Here is a 27,983-nt window from a genome sequence, read left to right as displayed (position 1 = left end):
TCATCATCTACTGGGCAAATTTAACTATTCAGTTCTATACTGCTCCTTCCATGTAACAGCAGCTTATGGAAATCTCAACTAAAGAATAAAGAAAAAATATCTTTAAGTTATCTCTACTCGACAGAAAACAACATGCTGGAGAAGTACATTGGTTTTAACACAGTTATGAGCTATTTCTTTTTTTCTTTATTCACCACTTTCCTGTTTCTCCTGCTTTCAAGCCACAAAATAGTTTAAAATTAAAGATATTCTTCTTCACCCAGTCATCTCCTCAAAGTAATTGAGAAAAGGCTCACCCCAGTGCATCTTAAAGGTACCACAAGACATGAGACAGGGGTTTGGGTCAGTATCTAATACAACCTTGCAACAGCATCCTAACGTTAGAAAACAAACACAAAGGTTTCTAAAGCTCAGATTGCCATACTGGTCTTGTCAACAAGCAGTAGAAGTCTCCCAGGCTGCCATAGTCCAACATAGATGCATGTCACTACAGACCTACCTGGTACTAAAGGGCTGAAGCAAATTATTTATGTGGTACCTGTACATAAGGGGTATCCCACAGCTTGTGAAGTGAGGTTATGTCAAGTCCCGAACAGCTGGAGCATCTTACAGAAAACCTGCTGCAGACAGGAACTTTAGAACACCTTTAGAAAGTACCATTGCTAAAACGATGGGGCTTTCTGAAAGCTTTCCCCATCTCTCCAAATCAGTAGTACCTGTGGATTTCTCTTAACAGACTGCTTCTTCATAAATAAATGCAAACATCAAAAACCTTAGAGCAAGAGCATGCCAGGTCAGAAGCCTCTACCTGGGAGGGGATTCTACAAAAGGAAACCTTTTGTAACTTGACTGAAGGGCAAGAAGATGCCTTTTGGGTAAACGGGTGAGACCATGAACACCCCTTCCCAAATCACAGATATTCTTCAGTAACACTTCAGTAACAGTAACTATTAACAGTTACTATTCTCCAGTAACAGTAACTGAGAAAATGTATTCCCATTGAAAAAGGCCAGATGTGACATTTCCTTGCTTGAAGGGCAACTAAAGAGTACCCCGTGCTGTCACACAGAGAATGCCATTTCCTGAAAAAGGAAAGCCTTTCCAAAGTAGTCCTTAAGATGAAATATTTGAAATTATTTTCTCTCCACCTGGATCCACATAATACTTTTCAGAAGGAACATATATAAACTTAGCACTTAGAGTAAGAACCATTCTGTTATTTAAGAGCTTAAAAGAGAAGAAATGAAAAGTGTGGAAGTCCACAACTCAAGGCACAGAACAGCTAACAGAAGTACAGCCAACAGAAAATGCCAACAGCCACCCAAAGTATCATGATTTACTGAAGGATGTCATGTCACAATACCAACATCTTCCATTTATGATTCACATTTTCATTAGGAACAACGAGAAAAGCCACCTTAGAAGGGATAAGAAACATGTTAGATCATCTATTAACTAAAACGTTTGCATTTTAATCACTTTTTCCCCTTTTCAACTCAAAAGTAAAGAATTATTAAATAAAAACCTTCAAGCTATTGTGTCCATATCTTAAATTTGAATTGCTGATGTCACTAGCATGAAATCTCTGTATGCAACTTCTGATTTTATCCTGCTGGTATATACTTCACTGACCTTAAATATACTTAAGAGTTTGGGGGGGAGGTCTGGGTTTTTTAGCACCATGATTGATTTTAATGCGTTTTAAAGGACAATAGTTTTATACTTAAAGAAAAATGGTTCTTAAGATATGACTGAGATTTTGTATACTGTCCAGACTTTTACAGACTCTAATTTGGGCTGCAGGTAGATATTACATATAATTAGATAATGATTTCATGGGTATTACAGTGTTTTCAAATCTGAGGTACACATAAGAAATTTGCAACATGAATCAAAAAGGACCATGGTAAACCCTTTTCACACACTGATTGCAAAACTTGTGGACTGTTTAGACAGATTTTTTTTAAAAAAACACTTATTTCCTTTTTTTTTTTTTTTTACCACAAATCAGAGAACTGTTTTACAGTAGCATATACGTTCTTTTCACAAGTTTTCTTCTCCAAGTCTTGAATTCAGCACTTCCCAGCTTCCTTTAATAACGTTATTGCAGGATCTTATGAAGAGTTGCTCGTTTTTCTTGCTGTATTAAGTTTTCCTTCATTCTCTCCATACAATCACCCTTCACTTCATCTCCCTCAAGTTAAAAAACTTGACTTTGTCCCTATTCCAACTGAGTGAAAAATCTTTCCCTCCCCAGCCTAAAGTTACATTTGCCACATTTACACAACTCCCCTTTTAACTGTATTATCTTTAGAGTAATTCTTCACAATAATGTTTCAAAGACACTATACTGAAGTGTAAATATATTTAAAATAAAAAGAGAAACCCCTTCAATTCGATTACTTCTGCCCTGCCAACTTGAATATTTGTTATCTGCAGGACAGGACAAAAGAAAAAAAAAAAAAAAAAAAAAAAAAAAAAAAAAAAACCCCAAAGACCATGATTACTAACATTCACTTACTAAATTGCTGCTGGTTCATTCTCATAGTATTTTGGCTTGCTTCCTATCAATTGGTATTGGGAGGGAAGGGTGGTTCCCTCCTGGTTTGACAAGCTGAACTGTCTCACCAAGGGCCAACTTACACCAGGACCACAAAAGTGAATACACAGTATGGCTATACAGGTAGGAGGATATAATCTCCACAATTTCTACAGCAGTGAGACATCACATTGATTCAGCTGCCAGATAAAACCCTCTATTAACATCATTAAGCCTCAGAAAACCTTCTGAGTGCTTCAAGTCTAGAAAACAATATTATATTATAAAATCAGAGCAAAGCCTTACTGGCTATACCTTCGCACTGAAAATGATGCAGAGATAATCTGTGATGGCATAAAAAAAATTGTAAGCACTGCTCACTGTATCTCAGAGGAAAACTAATACATTGCTTCCTCATGAAAGCTACATGAGTACCTGTTAGGTATGAAGAAACAGCCCTTCAAGGCACACTTTTGAGTTGTTCTGACACCCAATTTGAAAGCAGCAGTAAGTTACAATTACTACATTGCCCTTTGAGAGGATGTAAAGAGTTCGGTAAGGAACAAACAAGCATGCACTGGAGGTAGTGAGGAATGTATCCACTGTGAATTCATCTGTGCTTATTATTCAGATGAAACAGACAACTAGGCTGGAAGTACATTAGGTGTACAGCCAAGTATACAATAAAAATCAGGTCTTTTAAAGATTTGCTGTATAATTCTGGACTTCATTTCAGCTCATTGTTGACTTTGTCTTAAGCAAGCATTACTTAAACATTTACCGAGTGGTCAGAATTATGGAGCAGTCTGTATTGGCTTATAAGCAGCAATAAGAAAAAAATTATGTTAAGTGCAGTGATGATACCTCTGGAGAGATGCTTTGTTTCCATTTATCTAAAATATTAAAGAGCTCATTTCCCACATATCAATACATTTAAAACAGAAGGGATATCCAGAAGATGACTGTCACTTGCAGTGATGGCAGGACATCCAGTGCTGCCCCTGCTACTCACCAAAGAAGCCCCTGATGAGCTGCTTCACCTCAACAATTCGCCTCAATACCATCACACCCCCCAAATGCCAGGCTGTTTTCTTTGTCAAATCAATCAGCTTAGCAAAAGGCCATGTTGGAGAGGAGATAGGGAAGGGCTGCACAACTGGGAGTGAGATGGCCCCTCTCACTGGCAGCAAGCTACTGTGTCAGCCTGATCTGCTTGTAAAGCTACACTCAAAAAAAAAAAAAAAACCAAAATCCCCTTCCCCTACCTTCTGCTGCAAAGGGCAGCAAGAACAGGCTCCAGAGGCACTTGAGAAAGGTTTCTTATTACTTATGGAAAATATACATAGAAGAATTTCCTGCGGCATTACTCAAAGAAAACAATACTATCTAGCATGATAAGAAAACAGGAGAGAGGATTAGAGATTTTAATGTAAATAGCATTCTAGATCCCAAGCGGTATTATGGAATAGGCTCTGAATGTAAACAAGAAGCAAGCAGAGGTTGAAGGGAGGAGAGGGGAAAAAAAAAGCAGCACTTGTGTTTAGCTGCCTACTACCCACTCCAGCCTTCTCTAACTGTAATTCAGAACCTGGATCCCCATACTGACTTTTATTGCAGCTAGATGCTGGGCCTCCCGGTCATCCTCTGCTGTACAAGGCTGATCAGAGCAGCACCACGGAGCTGACACTGCTCTGCAGAGCTGCTGGTGTTCCAGGGACACAGTGCTCACAGGCAGGTCGTGTCTACCCAGCCCCTGCTGCCAGCCCCCTGAAGCAGCTACAGTTCTCTTACTCATTTCTTTCCCACCAAACACGTTGTCAGCTTACGTTCCACTCCCTAGCAGAGACATTTGAAGGGAAACAGGATTCATGCTTGCAAAAGGAGATAGGTCTTACATACACGGAAATAACGTGGACACTGTGAGCAGTAAGAACACTTGCTCACTGATAAATTTTAAAAGCTCTTTTAAAAAACTGTAGGTGGCTGCTACAGGTTTGACTTGTAGGGCTCACCATCGCACCTGCTCCACAGCATTAGCTGCCCTGCCCTACAACACAGCCAAAGCACAGCTCTGCCAGAAGTACACGTTTAGCTTAGGTACAGCTGCCATTTGCCCATTTACACTGAACAGTCATGGTATTCGCCTCCTTTAACACTGCAAACAACAAGGACAATGTGAAATCAGAGATTTTTTCTGTAATCAGAAAGTTGCAGTGAATTTAAAATTACTGCCTATTCTTTCATACAAATTTATTACACGTTGTCATGTGTAAAATCATATATGCAAGTACTTCAGCAAGTCAGATGTGTTTTTCTAGTGTTCTAATAATCCAATAAATCTAAATAGACAGCTGTGAAAGATTTCTAAAAAGCACTTGAAAGTATTCTGATGGATATGTCTTTTAAAATACACAATATCCTACAGCACACATTTCTAAGGCCTTATTTTCTGCTATAAAACAATGTACAAAGCAGTTTAGTGCACATTTTGGAAGACAATATTGATAAATATGCTGAATAGAATATGATATGATAAATATCCTGAAAAGAAAAAACTTCTCTTGAATTCCATACAAAATATTTAGATCTGATACAAAGACCCCCAGCTGAGTGGTATTACCAAAAATAGTACTTTTATGTTTCAGGTGCTGACAGTAGCAGTTTTTTTGCTTTAAGGACCTTACATAATACTTTTTAAATGGTTGTCAGACTCAAAATTTAACCTAAATTCTTATTAATACAAGAACTTTCCTAAACACCAGTAATAACAAACAGGATAAAGAATAAAAAACCTTCCAAATTCAAACATATCTACAGTACAAACAACCTTAGCTTTAAAAACGTGTCAAGCTTTAGAACAGCTTCACTACACTAAGTTCTGTGGTGCATTAACACCACATCTGCTGACAGTAAGCAAATAAGTATTTACATTTTTTTTTTTGTAAGCCATTCTATTGTTTTATTACCTGTTTTGTTGACACCTGCCTCCTGCAGTATACCCAACTGGTAAACACAGTAGTTCTTTTGCTCTATACCAGAAGAGCAGTTCATTCCATTACCACGATACAAAAATAGAAATAAGCAGATAATTTAAAGAGGATTCAGCTACTATCTGCTATTGTAAAAGCATGATCCCAGAACAGACTAAGTCTGCATTTCATGCATGTTGACATCACGCTATTAAGTGATATCCGTCAGGCACTACCGACTTGTGGAAATTCTTCCTAGTAATCGCTATTTGACAAATATTTAACAAGTGAGAAACGAGAATTCATCTTTAACAGTAGGATAAGTGCATTCTATGTCTATTACCTCATTTGCTCAGCTATCAATAAAATGTTGAACGAGGTTAGATGAAGGTATCTGTTCTGACTACAAGCTTCAGCCTATAGCATTTTCTTTTACCTTGAACAAAGACTATTCTATTTGTCTTAAATTATAACTCTGAAATTATAACATTTGAAATAAAGCATTACTTAAAAGTATGAGTTATAAAGGATAGCATAGTACAGCATAAACACAAAATTAGTAAAGATATGCCTATGGAGATATTTGAGCCGTGTACCTCAGTGATATCCAACTATAAACTTCACAACTGTATAGCATTCAAAGTTAAATGAAGACACAAACCAGGCTAAAAGAGCATAAGTTTTTGCTTAGTTTTCAAACAAAGGCTATAACAGCCTTAACAGACATTATTCTGCACAATCTTCGATGGTGGGCGCCATTATGGCTTGTTCCAGTTTGTCAGAAAAATTATTCCTAACATAAAATTGTCCCTGCTCTCCCCAAATGCCATTGTTAAGCACCTGACACAGATGAATGAAAATAATGAAAAAATTACAATCAGAAAGGCTAAGAAGAGCTAAGAAGAGTCTTTTAAGGCAGCCTCTTTCTCACTCCTCACCAAATTAGTTCCATAATTAAGGCTACACATTCGCCACTCAATGAGATGGGTGTCACCATCTCTCATCAATGCAGATGCATAAAGGTAAATTTCAGACCATGCTAACTCATGAAAAGAGCCATCAGATAGCAAAGGGTAAAAACTGCATCTGATTGCCAACAGCATCCAAGACCATGAAGCCTCAAGACCCTACCATTTATCCAAAGGCCAAAACTAAGAAAAACAAGTTTTCCATTGCCACCTGTCTGAACTGTCTGAAAAAGTAACATTAACTCATTCTACTTCTTTTTATCAGCACATTACACTTCAGTATTTAGACTACATTTATTTTTTTCCCCTACCTTTTAATACAAGCACAATGGCCCTTGCTCTTCTGCCCCCAATCACAGGCATGCACAAATAAGGAGCACATCAGAAATCCAGTAAAATTGCTTTAAAATAAGTCACTAACATGATAGCGTGTCATTTACAAGAGAGTTCTAAGCCTAAAAAACACCATTATCATAGTGACTCTGCTAGAAGGTCTTATTAAGAAATTCATCAGTTTAGCAAAGCAATCATGACCCGAAGAAAGTTCAGTAATCAGTTTTTAACAGGTTGCTGACACAGATACATACTGTACTGAGGACGTAAATCATGCATCTCCTCATCTTCATCAATTGTTTGTCCCAGTGAAAGCAGACTGACACGTCTCATCTTCAGCAGCCGTGGCGAGCTTTCACGGACTGTACTCCCAACATCCAGCACAACATCTCCAGAAACAACAGTGGGAACAATTTTTTTCAGAAATTCCATGTTTCCCTGCCTTCTGTACGCTCAGCATTGACTAAGTGCGGCAGCTGAGCTGCACGTTACAGAGCGGTGCTCCCACAGTAACTTCCTTGAAGGCAGAGGTGGACTCCGCACACTACTTCTCCCCGTGATGTCATGTTGAACCTGGGTGGTGCCAGCGCCAGCACGTCAGCTGCCAGCTGCTCAGAGGCAGATTTTAAAGGCGTCTAACTGTACAGACTGATAAGAAAACCAAACAACAACAAGCCAGTGTATTAACTGACGTACATTAAATTCTTCGCTTGTATTAAACACCCTTTTAGTGCTGCAACAATTTTAAGCACTAATAAAATGCACGGTGTATTTTCCAATTTGTATCTGACAGAGTTCAATAGCTCTTAATTTTCATGAAGTGCACAGAGAGTGTTCATCTGCATTTGAAAGATAACGCTTATCATTACAAAAAGTCTATGCACCAGCTTTATAAACAGGGTCTAGCAGCACCACAACTTAAACCGTTTGCATTCTCGCATGGTGTTAACTACTAGCTACAAAGTTACCAACACTTATTAAACTTACTAAATTATCAATTTTCCAGGGCCTCTTAGGCTGTATTTACCACTTCAAATACTCAAACTGCCTTCCACAAAACTCCAAGTACAAAAACAAGCTGTCTCTTTTGTCCAAACTTTCACTTTAAACCATATGGATCAGTAGCCCTAGGGATAACCGAGTTTTTTGTTTTCATTTGGGAGAAAGTTTAAACATTGTTCTATATTTAGTTTACAGAAGCTATTATGAAAGATGCCTTGCATTTAGAGCAGAAAACTCGGGGAAAAAAAGTATGGAAAATTGTACCAAGAAGTGTACCTTAACGCTTTCTACATTTGGGAATATGTATGATTGAAAGTATTATTTTATTTACCAGACTTAGAGACCCAAACACGCTACTAAGTAATATTCCCACCTTGTTTTCACTGAAGATGATTGCTGTCACTCAGACAAAATCTGCAGATACTCATTCTGAATAAGTATCACTGGTAGCCTGAACACTTCTGGTAGTTTTCTGAAAGCAGCTCAGCATCCAAGATCTTTTTGGATGCATTCAACACAGTTATCTGACTAAAGTGTCAAATACACCACACTGCTATACATTCCTTAAAATGAACTATTTAATCTCAAATTCACTGCCGTATCTAGCTCTTTTTAAAAGGAAACAAAAATATTTTAAAATTTATTAAATGTAGATAATCTGTTTCAGGTCAGAGTTCCAGCAGTTTGATGCTCACAATGGACTGCTCAACTGCATTAAGCTGTCAATCCTTTACTGACCAACTATACTATCACACTAGGTGTTAAACCTAGTTAATACCACAACTTGAGAAATCTGGTACAAGCTCATTGAAATTGCCACCTAAGATACTTATCAAGTTCAGTTGCAGATTTAAGATGGGTGCTATCTTTAGCATTCAAATCTGCATTAAAATCCCCAAATATTCAAATTAGTCTAAATCTCCCTTGTAAATGAATATAGAAATCTAGGAGGCCTGACCTTATCATAAAAGATATGTTGCTAGAATATAATTTTCCGCAGTGAAAGATCTGGTGATTAAGCAAAGAATTGTCCTTACAATCATTTCATTCATGGTATTTTTTCTAATAATACAAAATGTTACAAGGAATATATTTCCAGAAGTTTTATGTTTTCAGAAAAAAGTAGTAAGATACCACAAAGATATTTCCTGATTACAAAAGACTGAGTCATGAAAAACTCAAGCAATCATTTTATTCATACTAGCATTGTTTCCTTTAAAAAAAAAAAAAAAAAAAAAAAAAAACACTCTTGAAGTCTTGCCACAAGCCTAATTTGCAGTTTCTAGCATTTGGGAAAAAGAGAAAATCAGATGCTTTCATCAGACTGAGAATGCTTCCTCCAGCCATTCACCTGCCAAACTACAGCTTACAAAGGAAAAGGCAGTACCTAACCTGAACACCCTCAGAAAGGTTCAAACTAAAAACCAAAGTGCTCCCAGCTACACTTCGCAGGGTTTATTACACATGTGGGCATGGCGTGGGACAGAAAGCACTTAGTGCATCCCTTCTGTTAAATGCACAGTTCCACATGTTTCTACACGCAGTGTGACATTCATGAATTGGCCATAAGTAAAATTAAAGGTTGAAATTACACTTCACCTCCTGCGAACAGAATAGCCTTCTAAATAATAGGATTTAAACACAAACAAGTAAGAATCACCAACCACACATACTATCATATTTCAAGATTTAACCTGATGAACTAATAAGATTATGTAACACATGTACCCAAACGCTTATGGCTTTTTCTTCAGGATAGTTCTTGTGTAACTTTTAAGAATCACAGAATTGTTTAGGTTGGAAAAGACATCTAAGGTTAATTCCAACCACTAACCTCGCACTGCTAAGTCTACCACTAAACTACGTCCCTACACACCACATCTACACATCTTCCAAATAGCAGGGGCACTGACTCAGCCACTTCCCCAGGCAGCCTGTTCCAGTGCCTCACAACCCTTTCAGTGAAGAAATTTTTCCTCATATCCACCCTAAACCTCCCCTGGCACAACCTAATGCCATTTCCTCGTGACCTATCACTTGGTGCTTGAGAGGAGAAAGCAACCCCCACCCTGCTACAGCCTTCTTTGAGGTAGTTGTAGAGAGTGATAAGGTTGCCCCTGAGCCTCCTTTTCTCTAGGCTAAACCACCCCAATTCCCTCAGCCTCAAGACTTGTTCTCCAGAGCCTTCAAAGAAAGGCAAGGAAGCTGGTGAACACACTCCAGCACCTCGATGTCCTTCTTGTAGTGAGGGGCCCAGAACTGAAGATAGTATTTGAGGTGAGGGCTCACCAGAGCCAAGTACAAAGGGACGATCTCATCCCTGGTCCTGCTCTCTCTGACACAAGTCAGGATGCCATTGGCCATCTTGGCCACCTGAGCACACTGCTGGCTCACATTCAACCAACCACCAACCAATACCCCCCAGGTCCCTTTCTGCTGGGCAGCTTTCCCACCAGTCTTCCCCCAGCCCGTAGCTCTGCTTGGGGTTGTTGTGCCCCAAGTGCAGGACCAGGGACTCAGCCTCGTTGAACCTCATACAGCTGGCCTTGGCCTAGGGGTCGAGCCTACCCAGATCCCTCTGCAGAGTCTTCCTACCCTCAAGCAGATCACACTCAACTTGGTGTCATCTGCAAACTTACTGAGGGTGCGCTCCGTCCCCTCATCCAGACCATCGATAAAGATACTGAAGAGAACTGATCACAGTACTGAGCCCTGGGGGGTGGCATTAGTGATGGGCCTCCAACGGGATTCAACTCTGTTCACCACAACTCTTTGGGCCTGGCCACCCAGCCAGTTTTTTACCCAGCAAAGCATACACCCATCCAAGCCATGAGCAGCCAGTTGCTCCTGAGGAAAAGGACACTGAGGAGATTACTATGGAAGACAAGGCAATGCATACATGGCTACATGCAGATGGTGTTTAACTCTAGGACTTCAATATTTCCTTACTTTCTAGGACCATAGCCTTTTAAAAATAACAAAACAAAGAGAAAGCTTAAGTTTCTGGCTATGTCAGTCCACATGCACTCCTCTCTCCTATTCTCACGTGCTCTTGTCAACTTCCTTAAACGCTGCACTGTACGACTGTGGTTTTTATACAGTCCAAGCAGCAAGCTTTGCAGACAACTCACTGAACTGTGAGGGAAGACACATGATAATTCTTCTAATTGTCATAACCAAATTTATCTTTAAGCAGAAAATGGCAAAAAGGCCTTACACATGCAAAAATACTGGACTTAAAGAAGTAACGAGTGATTAGAGCAAAACACTGCTCAGAGCACTGTCCATTTGGATTAGACCTTTCACAAGACAAGTGGTAAAAATGTTTGACAGGGGTGTGTGGGATGCAGGGGAGGGACACAGTGGGGATCCAGGACTTCTGCTAAAGCAGGTGAGCCTGCTGATGTGGGAATGTCCTAATGAGAAACTCTGAAAAAAAAAAAAAAAACAGAACACAATCAATTAAAGGAAGATCGATATAGCAGTAGACTACTTGTAAGTGTCTTGAGTGCACACGTTGAGAATTTTTCCAAAATCAGCAATAACTACAGTAAAAAAAATAGCTTAACTAAAACTTGAGGCAGCTATGAAGTAGAAAACATGCTAGAAAGTACAATTTTAGAAGACAGCCTAGGTGTTTTAGAGCCCACCGTAAATACACTGCTGTTCATTTGATGGGTATCTTCACTAGCAAATATGCTCTACAGACCTTTCATTCTACAGTATAGTGCTTCTAAAGCTTTTCTACCCAGCTACAGCAAACCCATCCCAGCCCCACCTGCTGTCTCAAGCAGGACAAAAGATTTCCATTATATCTGACACAAACTGGCAGGAAAGGTCCTTAGATTTTGGCAGGAAGGGGAAAAAAAAAAGAGGTGATGCCCTTTTGCCTCAACAGGATTACTGCACAGACAGGGTGTAACAGGGCTCTGGCCTTAGCTGCAGCATAAAGTGCAACACAAATTACCAAATCTGGAGGTAGATCAGTTTTGTTAGTACATTAGATGAAGACTATTTAGGTTCAGGGAGCAGCACTATTGTCTTACGTAGAGATAAGCAGCAGTAAGTGACTTACATTAGGGGGGGAAGGGAAAAAATGTTTCTTGATGGGAATGAAACTAAAATTGGAACCCGCTCACATTGGCATGACATGACACAACATAACAACAGCTCCTGCTTTATGATGGGAAAACAGGCCTGCTTCTCTGAAAAAGCCTTGCCTGAAAAAACAGGGCAGCACTGCTCCATCCTCCCCCTGCCAGCCTCAGCAGCAGACTAGCTTTAGTCCCACAGGTGTGTGGGGTTTGGGGGGGGGGGACCAGCTGCTGACCTCCTTCCACTGCTTTTTGGCTTCAGAGCATGCTCAGCTTTTGGCAGAAATCAAGCCAGGGTGGCAGTAACATGGTTGCCAAAACTTAGCCATAACTATAGTGCAAAATGGTTGAATAGTACAACCAGCATAGCAGAGGAGATAACTGGAGGGGTTTCTGTGCCAGCCAGCTGACAGCATGCATGGCAAACATTCCAGCATTGAAATAGGATCTCCCCTGAAGAGACTTTGCTCTAGTAGCACAGAGATGGGGTTGGAGCATCTCCTGGTGGCGAAGAGCCCTTATGCTATTCCAGCTCCTCAGCAACATAAGTTATCTTGGTAGAACACCCCCCCCCCCCCCAAAAAAAAAAAAAAAGTAAAACAATGCCTCCTGCTGGAGCAGTAATACCAGAGGTGGTGTCAAAACAGTTTTGGAACAGCAAAGACCCTGTAGCACAGAGATGGCTTGAGTTCTGCCTTTTCAAGAAGTGAATTGTCCTAGTCAGAATCCCACCTCAGTCTGAAGGCCTCCAAGAAACATTATCATCCCTTATTCAGCTGAATGGTTTCAGCTATGCACCCCGATCCCATATTGGGCATATTGTTAGTAATGACCCTTATGTGGTGCACAGTGTTTTCTTCAACTTGCCAGTTCAAACTGAACATCACTGCTTCAAGTGCAAGTGAATCTGCTACAAAAATAGAGCAGCTACTATAGCACTCAAGTACAGAAGAGTACAGGAAGTTTTTCCTCCTTCAACCTCAGAATAGAAGCTTGATTTGCAAGAATTTGTCTCCTCCCAAGGAAAACAATCTGCTCTCCTCTTCTCCCCTCCCTGTCCCCGCAATGAAGACCAAAGATACATGACTGAACACAGAATAAAACACTGGGGCTTGAAATCAAACCTGCAGTCCAGCCTGTAAATTAAACTAAGTGCATTAAATTCACAAGAGTTACCACATATCTACTTCAAGCTTGTCAGCCAGTTAACAGGACACTGTCATAATTTTGCACAGAAGACCACAGGAGTGGGGAGGACAAGCCCTATCTCTTTCTCTTTCTTAGTTTTAGAACTAACTTAACAGCCACTTCTTTTTGCCTATAGATACAGAAACTAGATAGGCAACCTAGAACATAACCTATAAAAATGTATGCATAAGGGAAAAATGGTTTATTTGTGATACTGTGAAGTCATCTCACTTTCTGACAGTTTAGCCTAACTGCTTGCAAAAACCTGACATATGCAATGTTAATTCCTTTAAAAATCAAAATTTAAAAAAGATGTTGTCCTTCATAAAATTTGAAACATCATTTTAAAGTTAGTTCCCAGGCTTCTTAGCATTAATGATTTCCTCAGTCCAGTTCAATTAATGGAACTTGGCAGCAAAAATGCTAAGGACCAGAATAAACAGGGACAAATCAATGTATAAGTTTTGCAGTAAGCAATCTGTATTATCAGTGTAAATTTATTGCAGCTATATTTTCACATAAAAAATAGTTTAAATCCAAGCCATTTAATTTTTCAACAATTTGATTTTTTTTAATGCGTGGACATGCAGTTTGTTGTCCCCATACTTCTCTGAAAGAATATCTAGCTTTCAGGTTTCTGTGAGACTAAAGTAAGAAACATCTGACACCTTTCCATATTTTTTTTTCTATTCAGTTTTGTTTCTTTTCATTGACTTAAGCTGTATTTGCCCTGTATGGGAGGTTGGGCTTTGAGTGACTTGTGGCTTTTCCTTTGGAAGGTTGGGGATTTCTGGAGGTTGTGTTTTGCTGTTGTTTTTTGTTTTAAGAGCTTGGCTTTAATTCAGCATTAGAAGAACACACACACAAGTAGAAATAAAATACTTGACAAAGTAAATCAATCAAAAGCTGAACATAAAGCACAACATTTACGTTCACTGACTGAATGTAACATTATCCTGTTAATAAAAAGCCCCCAAAATTTTAACATCTGTGTATTAGGTAACAGCAATTCTTATCTTGAAATTGCATGCAAGAATACAATGCTTTCCTGAACACATTAGGAGTTCCTGAGAAGTTGAAGGTATTTGTTTATTCCACTGCTTTTATAATCCTCAGTCAGAATAATGATGTGGGTTTCCTGTCACTAACCACTTGCTTGTTCTGACTTCTGAGATACCACACAAGATCTTCCAAACCTATGAATTTCTTCCACTGGCAGATTTTCTTCACATAAGAACTTACATTTTCAAAAGCAAATCCCAGAGCATCTACACTGAATCATACCCAGTCAGACGCAAGTAGGAACACCATTTCAGTCAGCAAGAGAAGACGTCAAACCATTACATGACAATGGAAGTGACCAGATCTTTTCCCATATAAAACAAAATCAATGACAACAAGCAGAACATTGACATTTCTATGCAAAGGTCATTTAAAAAACAAAAAAAAACAGCATTTAAAAACAAGGGCTTTGATGAAGAACAATCTCTTATTCAGAATAGTTGCAAAACTGCTATGAAGTTGGATTGCTACAAAACACCTGAAAACCTTCACCCAAAGCTTTTTACATGCTTAATAAAAATATACATGGAAGAGAGTTACCAGTCTTTCATATTGGTTTGTCTACAGAGAAGCCAGAACACAGACAATAAGTGTCAGAAGAAGCACACAAATACATTTTTAGCCTTATATAAGGCTAAAAAGAAGTGGTGCAACATACATTTCTCATACAAATACTGCTCTGTTCACAGCTGCCATTGCTGCTTCCATTAGGGTTTTCTCTAGCATTGCATTAAAACACATGGTTAAAGAAGTGCCAGCCTTTAAAATTATGCCCAAAGGATAGAAGTCTAACATCTAAGAATCTATGGTTTACTGTTCAAAATAATCTTCACTGTAATTCCAGAAGTTGATTATGGAAGTGCATACAGCACCACTTGCTTTCCTTACCAAGTCTGACCTAATCCTAGTTTACTGTTTAATATTTTATACAAGGAAGTTATGTTTAAAATGTTACTGACATGTGGAAATTATCATTATCCTTCTTTTCCGTTGTGATTCTATACCATAGCTTGCATTAATTAAATGAGCAGGCTGAGTTCACATTAAACAGGGCAATCTGTTCCTAATACCAGTGAAAATCTTCTGGACATCTAGATTTAATACTTAGTTCTGTACTGGTATACATAGTGCTTACCCACTCCAACTTGTTTTAGTTCTTCCCTTGCAAAATGGGAAACATGGCCACAGAAAGTTTATCTGCGCTTCAAAATATCCATTCACACAGACTGACTGGATCAAGGCTTTACTGGTTTTGGTGTACATCTTCTGTGCTCTGCTATACAGACCAGGCTAGTAACATTCAAATGTGGTAAAGACAAACAAACGAGGTAATTGCATGAGATAAGTATTTATAGCATTCCATTTACTTCCTTACAGTCAAATATTTGTTTGTGTTATATTAAAGTTAAGCTTGCTTAACAGATCCTATGTGAACAAGTAACACCAGAGACAGTAGTTCCAGGTTTCTTCCAGCTTGTTCCACATTTTGATAGCAAGCTTGTTCCATAGACCTGTCTCCATCGCTGTCTCATGTAACAAGCTGTGGCAGCTATGTTCACTAGAAACATTTTACTTCTTTTTTAAACAGTTCTTTTTTTTTTGAGAAGGCAGATATATTGTACTTGGAAACCAGAAACACATACAGAAGATAGAAAACCTCCTTGAAAATAGGTTTGCCTTGCGAAGTCTACAAATTGTCTTGATACATAGGTCTACAGCATTAGATTTAAGTTACACCTGGTTCCTTCTGCCTTCATTCTTACTCCTGGCCATTCCGGCACCCTCCATCCATTATTTGTTAACATCCACTTTTGAGAATTGGTGTCACGTTGAGGGCTTGCATATTGATTAGGTATCAAACAGTAGAAGTGCAACACTTCAGTCAGTAATTTGCAAATGAGAGCTGAATAGAAGTGCAATAGAGAAGGACATGTCTAATTTTGATGTTTAAATAACAACCACATTTGAATACTTCAGACAATCTCAACAGGGACCGTCTTAGATAAGGTCTTGTTCAAAGAACATAAGGAAACTGCTACTGGTAAGTAAAAGTTGTCCTCATACATTGCTCAGAAACACAAATAGTTGCATGCCAGTAGTCTAATGAACAGACCCTTCACCATATGATACATACAACATGTATATGCACATGGATGCACGTTTTACTTTCCAAGAACAGACAAGCCTGTATCATACAGAATAAAAAAGCCACTTTTAATACTGCGTGTAATGAATTAGTGGTAAATCAGAAAGATCAATAGCTGCACTTCTGTGGTTTTCCCTCCCATATAAAACTGCTTCTTGTGTAAATTTACATCTTTGAAAAAGTAATTTTATATGAATTTATACGAAATACATAAACTAAGTTGATCAGAAGCCCTCTGATCTATGAAGTGTTGACCTGGAACACCTCTCCTGTGAAGAAGTGTTGAGAGCTAGGGCTGTTCAGGCTGAAGAAGAGAAGGCTCCAGGGAGACCTTACTGCAGCCTTTCAATGCTTAGAGGAGACTTTATAGAAAAGATAGAGTGCAACTTTTTGCTTGAACAGACAATGACAGGACAAGGTGTGGTGGTTTAAACTAAAAGGGGAATCAACATAGATCAGAGATTAGGAGGAAATTCTTCACTCAGAGGGTAATGAGACACTGGCACAGGCTGCCCAGAGAAGCTGCGGATGCCCCTTCCCTGGCAGGGTTCAAGGCCAGGCTAGACGGGGCCTTGGCCAACCAGATATAGTGGGAAGGTGTGCCTGCCCATGGCAGTGGAGTTGGAACTGGATGGTCTTTAAGGTCCCTTCCAACCCAAGAAGTTCTATGATTCTATGAACTAGGAATATATATAGCTACACAGTCTGCTTTATGCCATATTCATACCATACACTTCCTGTAATTTACTACAGAGGTGTAAAAAAAGTTTTGATACAAATCAGCTTGAAAACTGAAATTACTTCCTATACAAGAAGCCTAAATATAGGCTAGAGCAGAATCTGCAGATAGGGGTACTACAAATTCATTTTTGTAGCTCTTCATGATATGCTGCATATGATCTGTTCTTCTACAATAAATCGTGCAATACTTTTAATATTATATTAACCTCTCCAAAGTAAGCTACTGATAACTTTCAGATCACAAATTTACAATCCAACTTTCAAAACTCCACAGATGTGCCTACATACAACCAAAAATTAGAACTGAAGAAAGACAAGACATGTTGTGATCCCACCCCACTAAATTTTAGCAGCTTAGTGGAGAAGGCACTAATTACATTATGGCAACCCAAAAGAATTTGTAAAAGAGAACCAGCCTGATTCTTCTCTTTGACAAAAGAAATCTGTGAGTACTTTCACTGTAAGTAGGAGGAGATTGCATGTCAGCACAAGCACCCACGTAATAGTCTACCCAGAGACACACAGATCTGCCAGTATCATTTACAACAGTACACTAATTGCGGGGGGGAAGTTGAAAATCTCATGAAAAAAAATTACAATTAACAGAAGGCTGGAAACTACATTGATATTCAGGACACAACTGTTTGAAGGCTTTATAAGATTTGAAATAATTGACATTCAGTCATTACAATCACATACCACATTATCTATATTGCTATTCACTTGTGCAAAACAATCAGAGTAAGTACCAGCAGGAAAGGACATCTAATTACAGAATACGAATTTAAAAAAAAAAAAGATTTCAAGATGCTCCTCAATTCATCATTCTACACACTCAGCCCCAACTCACACTCTGTGACTCATACCTATAGGTTTCACAGATTTTTGCCAGCAGCATGGAAGGGTCTACAGTTTTTCCGGACTATCAATTTTACGTTTCATTACTGTAAGCGTTTCCCATATATGTCCTTAGCTTCAGTTTTAGCTCATACATTGCTGCCCCATTGAGCACTGACATCAATAACCAGTGACTTCAATTCAGCAGTCTTCCATTTGTTTGAAAACTTTTTTATGTTTGTTTGGTTTTTTTGGTTGTTTTTTTTTTTTTTTTTTTTAGAATTCTTTTAGCCTTTTATATTTTCTAGACCTCTGATAATTCTCACCAATCTCCTCTGAACTATTCAGTGTAAGTTTTTCCACATAAAAAGATGCTTTAGATTCGTGTATCAGTAATTCTTAAAGAACCATCTCACGCAAGCAATGTAATTTCTGTGAAGAACAGAACTTAATTGAAAGTTATCTCCAAATACTTTTATAACTAAGCCAACACTGCTTGCATAGCATTCCAAGTACTTTCAGTCAGAAACCTGCCATTCTAAGTAATTAAATGCACGTAAGCTGGGAACAGTCTTCTTTTATTATTTGGTTTAAGAAGATCTGTATTCAGTTAAATATTTATTTTGTTTCTTAGATACCTAATGTAAGACTGTTTCAGTATTACATTTGACAGCCAGAACTGTCATCTTTGTCTCTCTCCATTTGTAAGCTATTCTTTTCAGGTTTGTCCCCAGTTTCACATTTAGAGAGCTGGATTTGTTATGCTGATACATTTTACATATGATACAGATTACAGTGTTTCATCTGTTAAGAAATGCTTTATTAATGGTATTAAGGTGTATAAGGTATACACACACACAGTCATTAGTATGTATATATTAAGGTATTATATAAGGTATAACACTCAGTCAACTCTGACCTGTAGAAATCGGTCTTGTGCTGATAAAGCAACCTTCTTCCCTATGTGCAGAGAACTGTCTATGCTGTGCTGACAATGTATTTTCAGCAAATGCTAGAGCTGTATTCAGGATGCTAGATACACCAAAAGCCACCTGCAAGTTTGCCATTCATCTTTTGGGAGCAATATAAAGCATCATTTATTCTGTACTGACTAATCATGATAGGAAAAACAATATAGGAAATACAAAGGTATTTTACTCATAGAAACTAAAAAGCTTAAACACAAAAAGGTGCTTGTCCACTGAAAGCACCATTACCATACAAGCAGAATTGAAGCCCAAGATTATTCAACAACCTCTAAATTGTTAACAGCACACAGCCACCAACTGCCCCACTTCCTTCCACAAGTGGAGACCAACATCTTAATAGACACTGAAAAAGAAAAATCTAACCGAAAGCATTCCCTTCCATTGCAACTCTTACAAACAGTATACAAGAGTGTTACTGTCACAATTACCTTTTTGAAGTGTGGAAATAAGTTATTATTGGAGAAGTAAAAGTAATTCAAGTTGGTATTTACACTGTTCTTTTCATTAAATGGTTACGTAAGCATCCACCTCTATTTTTTCCCCTAGCTTGTGTTTTATCTGTTTTTAATGATTTGACTAATGGTTGCATTACTTTGCCTGTGAAAAAGATATTGCACTAAGACAAAAAACAATATACAGGACAGCCACCAACAGCAAACATATTTTACTCAGAATATTTATTAGCTATTAAAATAAGCAAACCAACCTTTCCATCCCAGACAAGGAACACAAGTCACACTTGGGAAGTTCGTCTACTAGGGAAATTTAAACACCAATTACTCCAGTGAAAAGCAACAGCACTCCAAGTTCTTATCTAAAATATAGATGTCATTGCTCTTCTTTTCATTGACAAGCTGAGTGCATTTCCACTTTGTAATCTGAAGCTAACTAGAAAGAACAAATGCTGCTGCTAGAACTATGTAATTTGGTTTAAACAGTAAACAGCCTAGTCTATCAGTTCTTACAGTAAAATGGAGTTGTAATAGGCACTCTGGGCTGAAGTCTCCAACATTTTAAGGCTTACAAAAAGATTGCTACCTGTCTTAAAGGAACAAATGCACTCCTTATCTGTTACAGGCATAATGATTATATTAAATTCAAGACAGTGGTAAAGTAAAATAATTAAGGTGCTTATCAGTTAGTACATTTGAGCATGATTTACTATTGTAATACATGAGGAACACCAGCTATTATTTAGAGCAAATTGTTTATACAAATTATATAATAAAAGTAACAATTTTTCTGATCTGTAACATTTGTAATAAGTGTTCTATAACAAAATGTTTAATTTTTTCCATTGAAAAAGTTTGACTTTTTTTTTTTTAAGAGTATTCCATTGTCTCTTGTCTTAACAACAAGAATAAAATCAGACCACCAGATGCAGCATCAAAAACTCCCAGTGGAGCTCTATATAGGTGTGTGAAAAAACTATTGCAGTTTAGTATATAAATATCTGTACATATTAGTAGTCATTAGCTACAATAGTTATGTACTCACCCAGTAACCAATCACTCTACCTATGAAGTGTCATTCATATTTATCATAAAACATCTGTTTTTGAATGCTGTATTTATTCTAATTTGGTAGAACTAAAGTAATTTGAGGGACTACTCATTTCTAAAGGGAAAAAAAGCAAGAAATTTACATCTATTCTCTTTCACTACTAGAAACTATAAAAATGTAAATATCATAAACAAATTTAACTTTACATTTTTATAAAGTTTTTGGTTTCAGAGTTTGAGCACAGGTCAGGAAATACAAACTTCCAGTATAAGATACTGGCTGAAATCTCATTTATTCAGTCTATTTGGAAAGTCAGGATATCCTTGAAATGAAACAGAGACCCAACTACAAGTTGGGTATTGAGTTAAGGTCCAAAAACATTTCTATTAATCAAAGAGAAAAATAAAAAATGTTTCAGAACAGCAATTTTGGTTTACTAGCAAATAAGGAACATACTTGTTAAATGCACTACTAGAATAAATAATTCTCATCAAAGTCACTAGAAAAAGTGTGTGGGAAGATGAAGGAAGCTAAAAACAAAAACAAATTGCTGAGCCACCCAAGAGAAACAAAATCCATTTTTATCACACATGGAACATTTATGCATTTATACACACCCAGGCAGGTTTGCTTGAGAGAAAAAATGAATAAATAAAAGCCAGTCCTGCAGTGAACTTTATGAAACTGCACAAAAGCAAGATTGTAAAACAATGCACACCAATTGTGCAGCTTCAGAAGCTGGGTGGACAGACCTTCCTTAAATGACAGCAATGAAGGCAAATGTATTGCTTCTTCACACAGGCTCAAATGCTCAGATTTTTTGATAGTGTCCTGGTGGCAGAGAAGCTTGAAGAACACTTGAAATGTTACTTCTTTACATAGACCGCAAATTAAGACATGTATGGAAGAGCTGGGCACATCATGAAAGAAAACTCTGAAAAACTGGGATTTAAACAAGATAGTGTTAGTATACATTTAATTAACGCACATCAGATTCAATGGGATTATTCTCATTTCTAATACCAGAAGAATCATATGAGAGACTACCAGGTATTGTAAAAGAATTTAGGGGGAAAAATAATATTCAGATTTGAAAAATAAATACTCTATTACACCAATCTGAAGGAGAGATTAAGACTGTTCCTTTAAGAAGCAATATGGGGAAAAAATGCTTTGGAAGAGCAGAAAGAGACAAACACTGAAATTTAAAACATAGCTGAGCACGAAATCTCCTGGGAAGGCTAGGCTAGTTTCCTCTAGTTAAAGAAAAAATGATGTTCCATTCATTTGGAGAAACTGAAGAGTGTCTGCTTCCTTTCCACACCTGTGGCTTTCTAAATAAAATACTTCAATTGTCACAGTGAAAGACATGAGGATTCTTTTTCAAAACAGTTTGAGGCTGGAATTACTTCTTCCTTAAGGAATATACTGCTAAACAAACTTTGCTGCTTTCCATTTTTTTAAATAATGAACGTTCAAAAACATCTATTATTTTCAAATTAACCTGCTCTAGCAAACAGGAAGAAAAAACCTTTAAAGACTGATCAACATGTAACATCCATTAACATGCACAGGTAAGCGTATATAGTGAGATTCTTTCAAGCCAGCTGACTACATGTAAATGGAAACAAAGAGGTGCCAAAACTGTCATTTTGTCCAATCCAGCAGTATCTTCAATCAATTTGTGCACAACAGACAGAGAAATATGTTTAAATTAAGCATGTTCTCTCACAAAGCTGTGATTCCTTCAGATCTGCTATGCATTTTAGCCCAAATCCTTAACGTGTGTCTCAAGTTAAAGGATCAGGGACTGGTTTTGGAGAGGTTTGGGGGTTTTGTTTGTTTGTTTTTGAAGTTCTTACTAAAGAAGAGTTAAGGAGAGCAGAGGCAAGACTTCCTGAAGACTTCCTGAAAGGGTGCCCATCGCCTCTGGGCAAAGAAAGGCAGGATGTTTTAAACCCTGCTGCGCAGAAGCACAACCAAGAAGAACTAACATTTCCACAGGAAAGCTCTAACTGCATATGAGAGATGAGAATAGCTGCATGGCTTGTGCTTTGCCCAAAACTCTGAAAAATAATGCCTATCATTGTCTCCCTGCCTTTGAAGCAAAGTACTTGTTTTGTATAAAGACATACTATATTTTCTTTCCCTACTAGCCAAGGGACAGGCATTTTCCAATTCCCTAAAGACCTGTGTCCTTCTTTCTATAGATGTACTTTACCATAGATTTGAAGTGTAACATGGTTCTTATTACTGCACAAATTGCATCTGCATCATGCTGTTTCTTTTTAGTTAAAGATCTGGCCAAGACAATTCTTTTCAAGGAAACTGTTGCTGGCTGCTCATGGAAAAAGAGCAGCATCTCTATAACCAATAAAATAGTTGTCTGACCAAAACATACTAAAAATAGGATTAAGATACCTGTGCACACAGATAGCTGTAAATAATTTCAGAGCTGTAAGAGTGCAGAGTTAACCAAGATCAAAGTCAGCTGGCACACAAGAGTTTCTTTCTCCACTACTTTTTAGCAATTCAGTCTTCTAGAATAAATCTGCAATAATTCAAGCCCTTTTGCAGGCCAAATATATTTTATTTCAGGTGTTAAGCAACACCACTGATAGTGTCCTATTTTATGTTCAATATACAAGTAAATTACATAAGATTTCCTTATGACCACATATTTTTTCCTAATTAAAATTATCACTCATAAATATGAAATTGTTCTCCATGATGGAAACTGGTTCAAAAAGAAAAACCCTTACAGAAGGTTGAAAAAAGGAATTTTATGAATTTTTGTTGTCAAAAAAAAAAACAAAAAAAAACCTCTGACCTTCTGAATTTTGGAGAATCTTAGATGAGAGAAATCCTACAACACCATTTCAACCATCAACCTCTCCCCACCCCCCAGCTTTCCCATTCTACAGGCTAAGCAGCTCTTCTGTGTCCCTATTAGCATTCTCATCTTTTCTTGCAGATGTCTCATATGTTCCACATTATTTGAACAACATACAGTGTCAAGTGTTAAGCATTCTGTGACTCATTTGTCATTCTAAGCAAGCATGTGCTACAAAACTGTTCAGCAGAAATGCACCTGTAACAGGGCAGAGCGAGAACAAATGTTCAAATGACACTGGAGCATATTTTCTAAATAAACATATAGACACCTATACATAATACACACATTAAAATCTTTAAAAGTAAAGTAAAATTGGAGTTGCCCAAAGCATGATAAACACCCTTTAGAGAACTACTGAGAGTGAAAATAGTGACGTCCTCAAGCCTTCTATATCACTTTTCCTGTTACTATTCTGCATTTCCTATTCTAAAGCTAAAAAAAAAAAGTACTTGTCTCCCCTGAGCAACAGAAAGGTAAGGATGTTCAAAGAAGACTTCTGTAGCAACATATTTGCTATCCATCTAAAGGAAAGAACACATCAGAAGAAAATCACTACATTATAAAATACTAATAAAAGAAAGTCAACCATGTCAGTACATTGCACATCCAGGTATGAAAGGCAGAGATGGAGGCAAACAGCAATATGATACACTGGAGATGTTCCAATGCAGAACTTAAAATAAACTCAAATTCTATTTTATTGTTTACTTCTCCTGTGAATAATACATTGGACAATACAATAAAGGAAAGTGAGAGCCACATTAAACATTGTAGAATATTTAGTGTACTAAATATGTAAGTCCACAGAGCAAATACTGCAGAAATAATTGCATTTCAATATTCTCCTTCTGTCATGCCAATGTCTTCTGTTCCCAAAAGACCAGAAGTAAGTATAGACTAATCAGTTTTATCAGTCAAATACAGAAAATAATGTCAGGTACTGCTTCCCTAAGGACAATCCAGGTGTTAGATTAGTTACATCTATCTGCATCCACTTCAGCACAGAAGTGCTTTATCCACAGCAATTGCCCTGTGCTTGACATCAGTACAGATACACTTATAACATATCCTTATATAAAGAGCAGTGAAGAAAAGAGCATCTATACAAGGAATTGCAATTGCCTTTGCTAGTTTGCTGCACTACCTGGCTTTATCCACAAGAGGACAGAGCTCAGACACCTGCCCATACATCCTAAGGGAAGATTCTATTAGCATCAAGAAGTCAATTTCCAGTGATTACACAAATATATGAAAGAAAACTTAATTAATGAATATACAGAAATACCTGAATGAATATACAGAAATACCAGAAATTACTAAATGTACAATTAGAGGATTACTAAAAGAACAGGAATTACATCTGGCTTAGGAAATCCCTGAACTGCAGAATGGAAGTTGGAAGGCTCTTTGCCCTGCTCTTTTCTTCCCTAGACATTTGCTTCTGTCCACGATCAGATGCAATACCATACCACATCAGAGCAAGTGTACTTATGTAAGACAGCACAAACACATTGCCATCCAGTTAACTAACATCTGAAGCAGTAGTTCAAAGTTGGATGTGTGTACAATATAGACAAAGACCTAAGCAAAAAGGGAGGAAAAACCATGGACGTGAAAACATGTTTCATGGCAGAATTCTGTAAAAGGTCTTACCACTTAAAAGCCATTGCTAACCAACGATGTGAACCGCTAGCATATCACACTCGGGATGGATCCATCAAGACATTTTCCCCTTGATTCCAACGTGTGCGTAGAGATGTGAGAGTAGACCAAGATGTAAACAGCCACGAGTCAGCCGGTGTGCAGCCAAATTGCAGAAAAAGATCTCCAAACACAGCACAGACAAATGAAGTAAAAAACACTGAAAAGGAAAAAAAAAAACAACAAATATTAGACACTTAATGGAAATGTCAACAATTTCCAAAACCACTAAATTTTTTATTAAAAGTCAAACAAAAGTCTAGATATTTCTTCAGAATTGCTATTCAGCTCAAAGGTTAACAATTTTTAATTATTTTTCCCCCTTTTTCATTGGGGGGGGGGGGGGGGGGAGGGGGGGAACTGACACAGAACTCAACTTGTCACACATTTCATCTATGTAAGTATACATAAACAATGTACTTTTTATCTACAAGCATTAGTTACAGTAATAAAGTATGCCCCTAATTTAAATCATATATATACACCCTCTCTCAAATGGAAATCAATGTTTTCATACACAACCTTTTGTTTCTTTCCCGATTCTTTTTTCTTCTTGGTTAGCACAGGGATGTGGTCAGAAAAAGAAACAAACAGTACTTCAACTGTGTCTCCCCAACAAAGCCTTGAGAACTTCTGGAGATTCCTTTACAACAGAAGTTTGTATGCAATGTGCACACTTGTCGCAGCTTGCCTAAGCTGCCGAGTTTGCATTTGCTGTAGTTTGGTGGTATACGAGAACAAAAGCATTTTACCATGGAGGCAGATCAAGCACTTTAACTGCTTTTAACAACTCAAGTCTCAACGTGCAGCAGCAATCCACAACTCCTGATTATCTAGTTCATGTGAAAAACAATTTAAAGATTTAAAGTTATAGCCTGAAAGTTTGCAGGTACATTCAAAGACCTATACACCCAACATGACTTTATCTGTGCTCTGACACAACAAGAACATACTAGATCCCTTTAGGGATGTGTTAGCCATCCAATCATCACCATCTTTTATATACAGTTTGTTCTACTTCTTGATTAGTGTTTCCAAAAAGACAAGAGAGACCCACATAAGTGCAATCAAAAGGTTAAAAAAAAACACATACTTGATCTTAGTTGCAAAAGTTTAAAAGCAAGACTTAGAGGCAAGCTGGAAAACTAAGCTTCTGCAAATTGGAAGTAAACTAACTGATGGGCACTCAAAATTGGGAACATTCTATGCATTTTTTTTGCAAAATCCAGTCAAGTTTTTTGCCAGTTATAAACTGATTACACAGATAAAATTCTGAGTTTTACCTGCTAAATTGCAGCTGTGTCAACAATGTCAACTGTTTGTGCATTTGATAATACAGTGCATAAAATCAGCACCACTTTTTCATCTTTAGACTATTAGGACAAGAAAACGTTTTCTATACAGCAGAAGTGTATATGGCCTTTCATCCTCTCCCCACTAATTACACAGTTCACTCATCCTCTATTCTACAAGAGGGAGGAGGAGGAAGAAGAAAGTAGTTCAAATCAACTCATGATTTGAGCTTACACCCACTCACTTGGAAGTGAGTGGTCAGCTGTCCTTTAACTCCTCCTTATTTACACCAACTGTGCAAAGAACTTGCAGAAAATGGCAACAACATATTATATTACTCCTGATAAAATTTAAAGCATATCCAAGCAGAAATTCACCACAGCTTATCCTAGCATTTTCACTGATTTTTTCAAATAAAGTGTACATTCGCAGATACATAATCCATTCTTTGTTTCTTCTCACTGTGTCTGGAGAAAACAAGAAGTCTGTAATTCTCAATCATCTTCATTCTTCACCACTCCAGATTCAGTATCTACACACACACCTTAGACTAGCCAACAGCCCAGCTGCTTAATGGAGGAAATGAAATTAAACTGAAGACTAACTTGACAGTCAGAGCATTAGGACAAGATTATGAAATTTGTTTCATTGGCAGAATATTTGGTAAAAGCTCAGAGGGCGAGAGGCACATGGAAAGCACTCAAAGTTGTCTCAAGTTGTTCATTTGGACACACTGAGCAATAATAAGCTTCAAATCACAGCTGCTGTCCAGATCTTCAAATACAACTATGGTGTATCCATACAACCTAAGGTTTCCTACAGGAGCAACTTAAGCTGACTAAGTCTGACTAAGAGAAAAAGGTATCAGAAAGGTAGCAGTGAGGCTGGAAGTCTCCAGTGGGCGTGAGCAAAGCTTACAGTAACTACAGCAATTCACTGGAGGGAAGAAGTTCACTGGGCTTCATTTCATAACTACAGCTTACACCTTAAAGTTACATTTTAACTATACTTTATCAGATTTGGAAGTCAAAGGTACCACACACGGGAAGGTTTCAGTGTTTGAGGTTCACTGCCTATGAGAGACTTTTTATAAGTTCAGAAGCAGAGCAACACAAAACTCCATAAAGTTCAGATTATATGAGGTTAGCTACCATAAGGTTTTTTAAAAAAAGTTCAAAGGATGCTTAGATTTTTGTACATAAAAAAGAAAAAAATCACAACTCTAAACATCCTGAATTGGAAAACATAGCTAAAAAGCTAAAAAAAAAAAAAAAAAAAAAACAACCTCACACTTGTCCAAGTAACACCATATATAAGAGAATTTCTTTACATATATACATATATTTATGCACACATACACACATCTCTTTCATATCAATTATTGATGTATTCTATTCACAGAGTAGCTGCTACAGTGTTGGCTACTATGCAAGAAAAAATTTGCCTTTTGAGCAGCAATTAGATGCTCTATGGCACACTTTTTGCCATTGTTAAGTTTAGGGAGGTAATACAGAAGCTTACTTTCAATAACTTCACAGAACAGAGATGTGGATTAATACTATTGCAGAATGCCAACACCTGCATCTAAGAAGTTATGTACATGTATAACACACTAATTTACAGCTTTTATTTATAGCTACTCGCCCAAAAGATCTGATGGAATAATGGTCCAGAAGAAAGAGCTGGGCTGTACGTTCTGTGCTTCACAGCACTTGGTATATC

At 37.7% G+C, this 27,983-nt stretch overlaps 1 protein-coding gene across 13 annotated transcripts in view; it reads right to left on the bottom strand.

Moving 5' to 3' along the window:
- FRYL (FRY like transcription coactivator) overlaps positions 1-27,983 on the bottom strand; it is a 171,570-nt gene that overhangs the window by 130,080 nt on the left and 13,507 nt on the right. For 12 of the 13 annotated variants that reach the window (XM_032186033.1, XM_032186039.1, XM_032186037.1 and 9 more), the window contains exon 1: positions 7,064-7,354. In XM_032186033.1, coding sequence (XP_032041924.1) covers positions 7,064-7,241 — 178 coding nt within the window. In that variant the 5' untranslated portion in view covers positions 7,242-7,354. Of the gene's footprint in view, positions 1-7,063; positions 7,355-24,920; positions 25,129-27,983 lie in introns of those variants that run through there. The other variant, XM_032186044.1, reaches the window with a different exon arrangement.

This window comes from Aythya fuligula, chromosome 4 (assembly GCF_009819795.1).
Source record: "Aythya fuligula isolate bAytFul2 chromosome 4, bAytFul2.pri, whole genome shotgun sequence".
In the NCBI taxonomy this organism is placed as follows: domain Eukaryota; kingdom Metazoa; phylum Chordata; class Aves; order Anseriformes; family Anatidae; genus Aythya; species Aythya fuligula.
The sequence above is the reverse complement of the archived record's forward strand: the minus strand, read 5'-3'. Positions and strand labels throughout refer to the sequence as shown.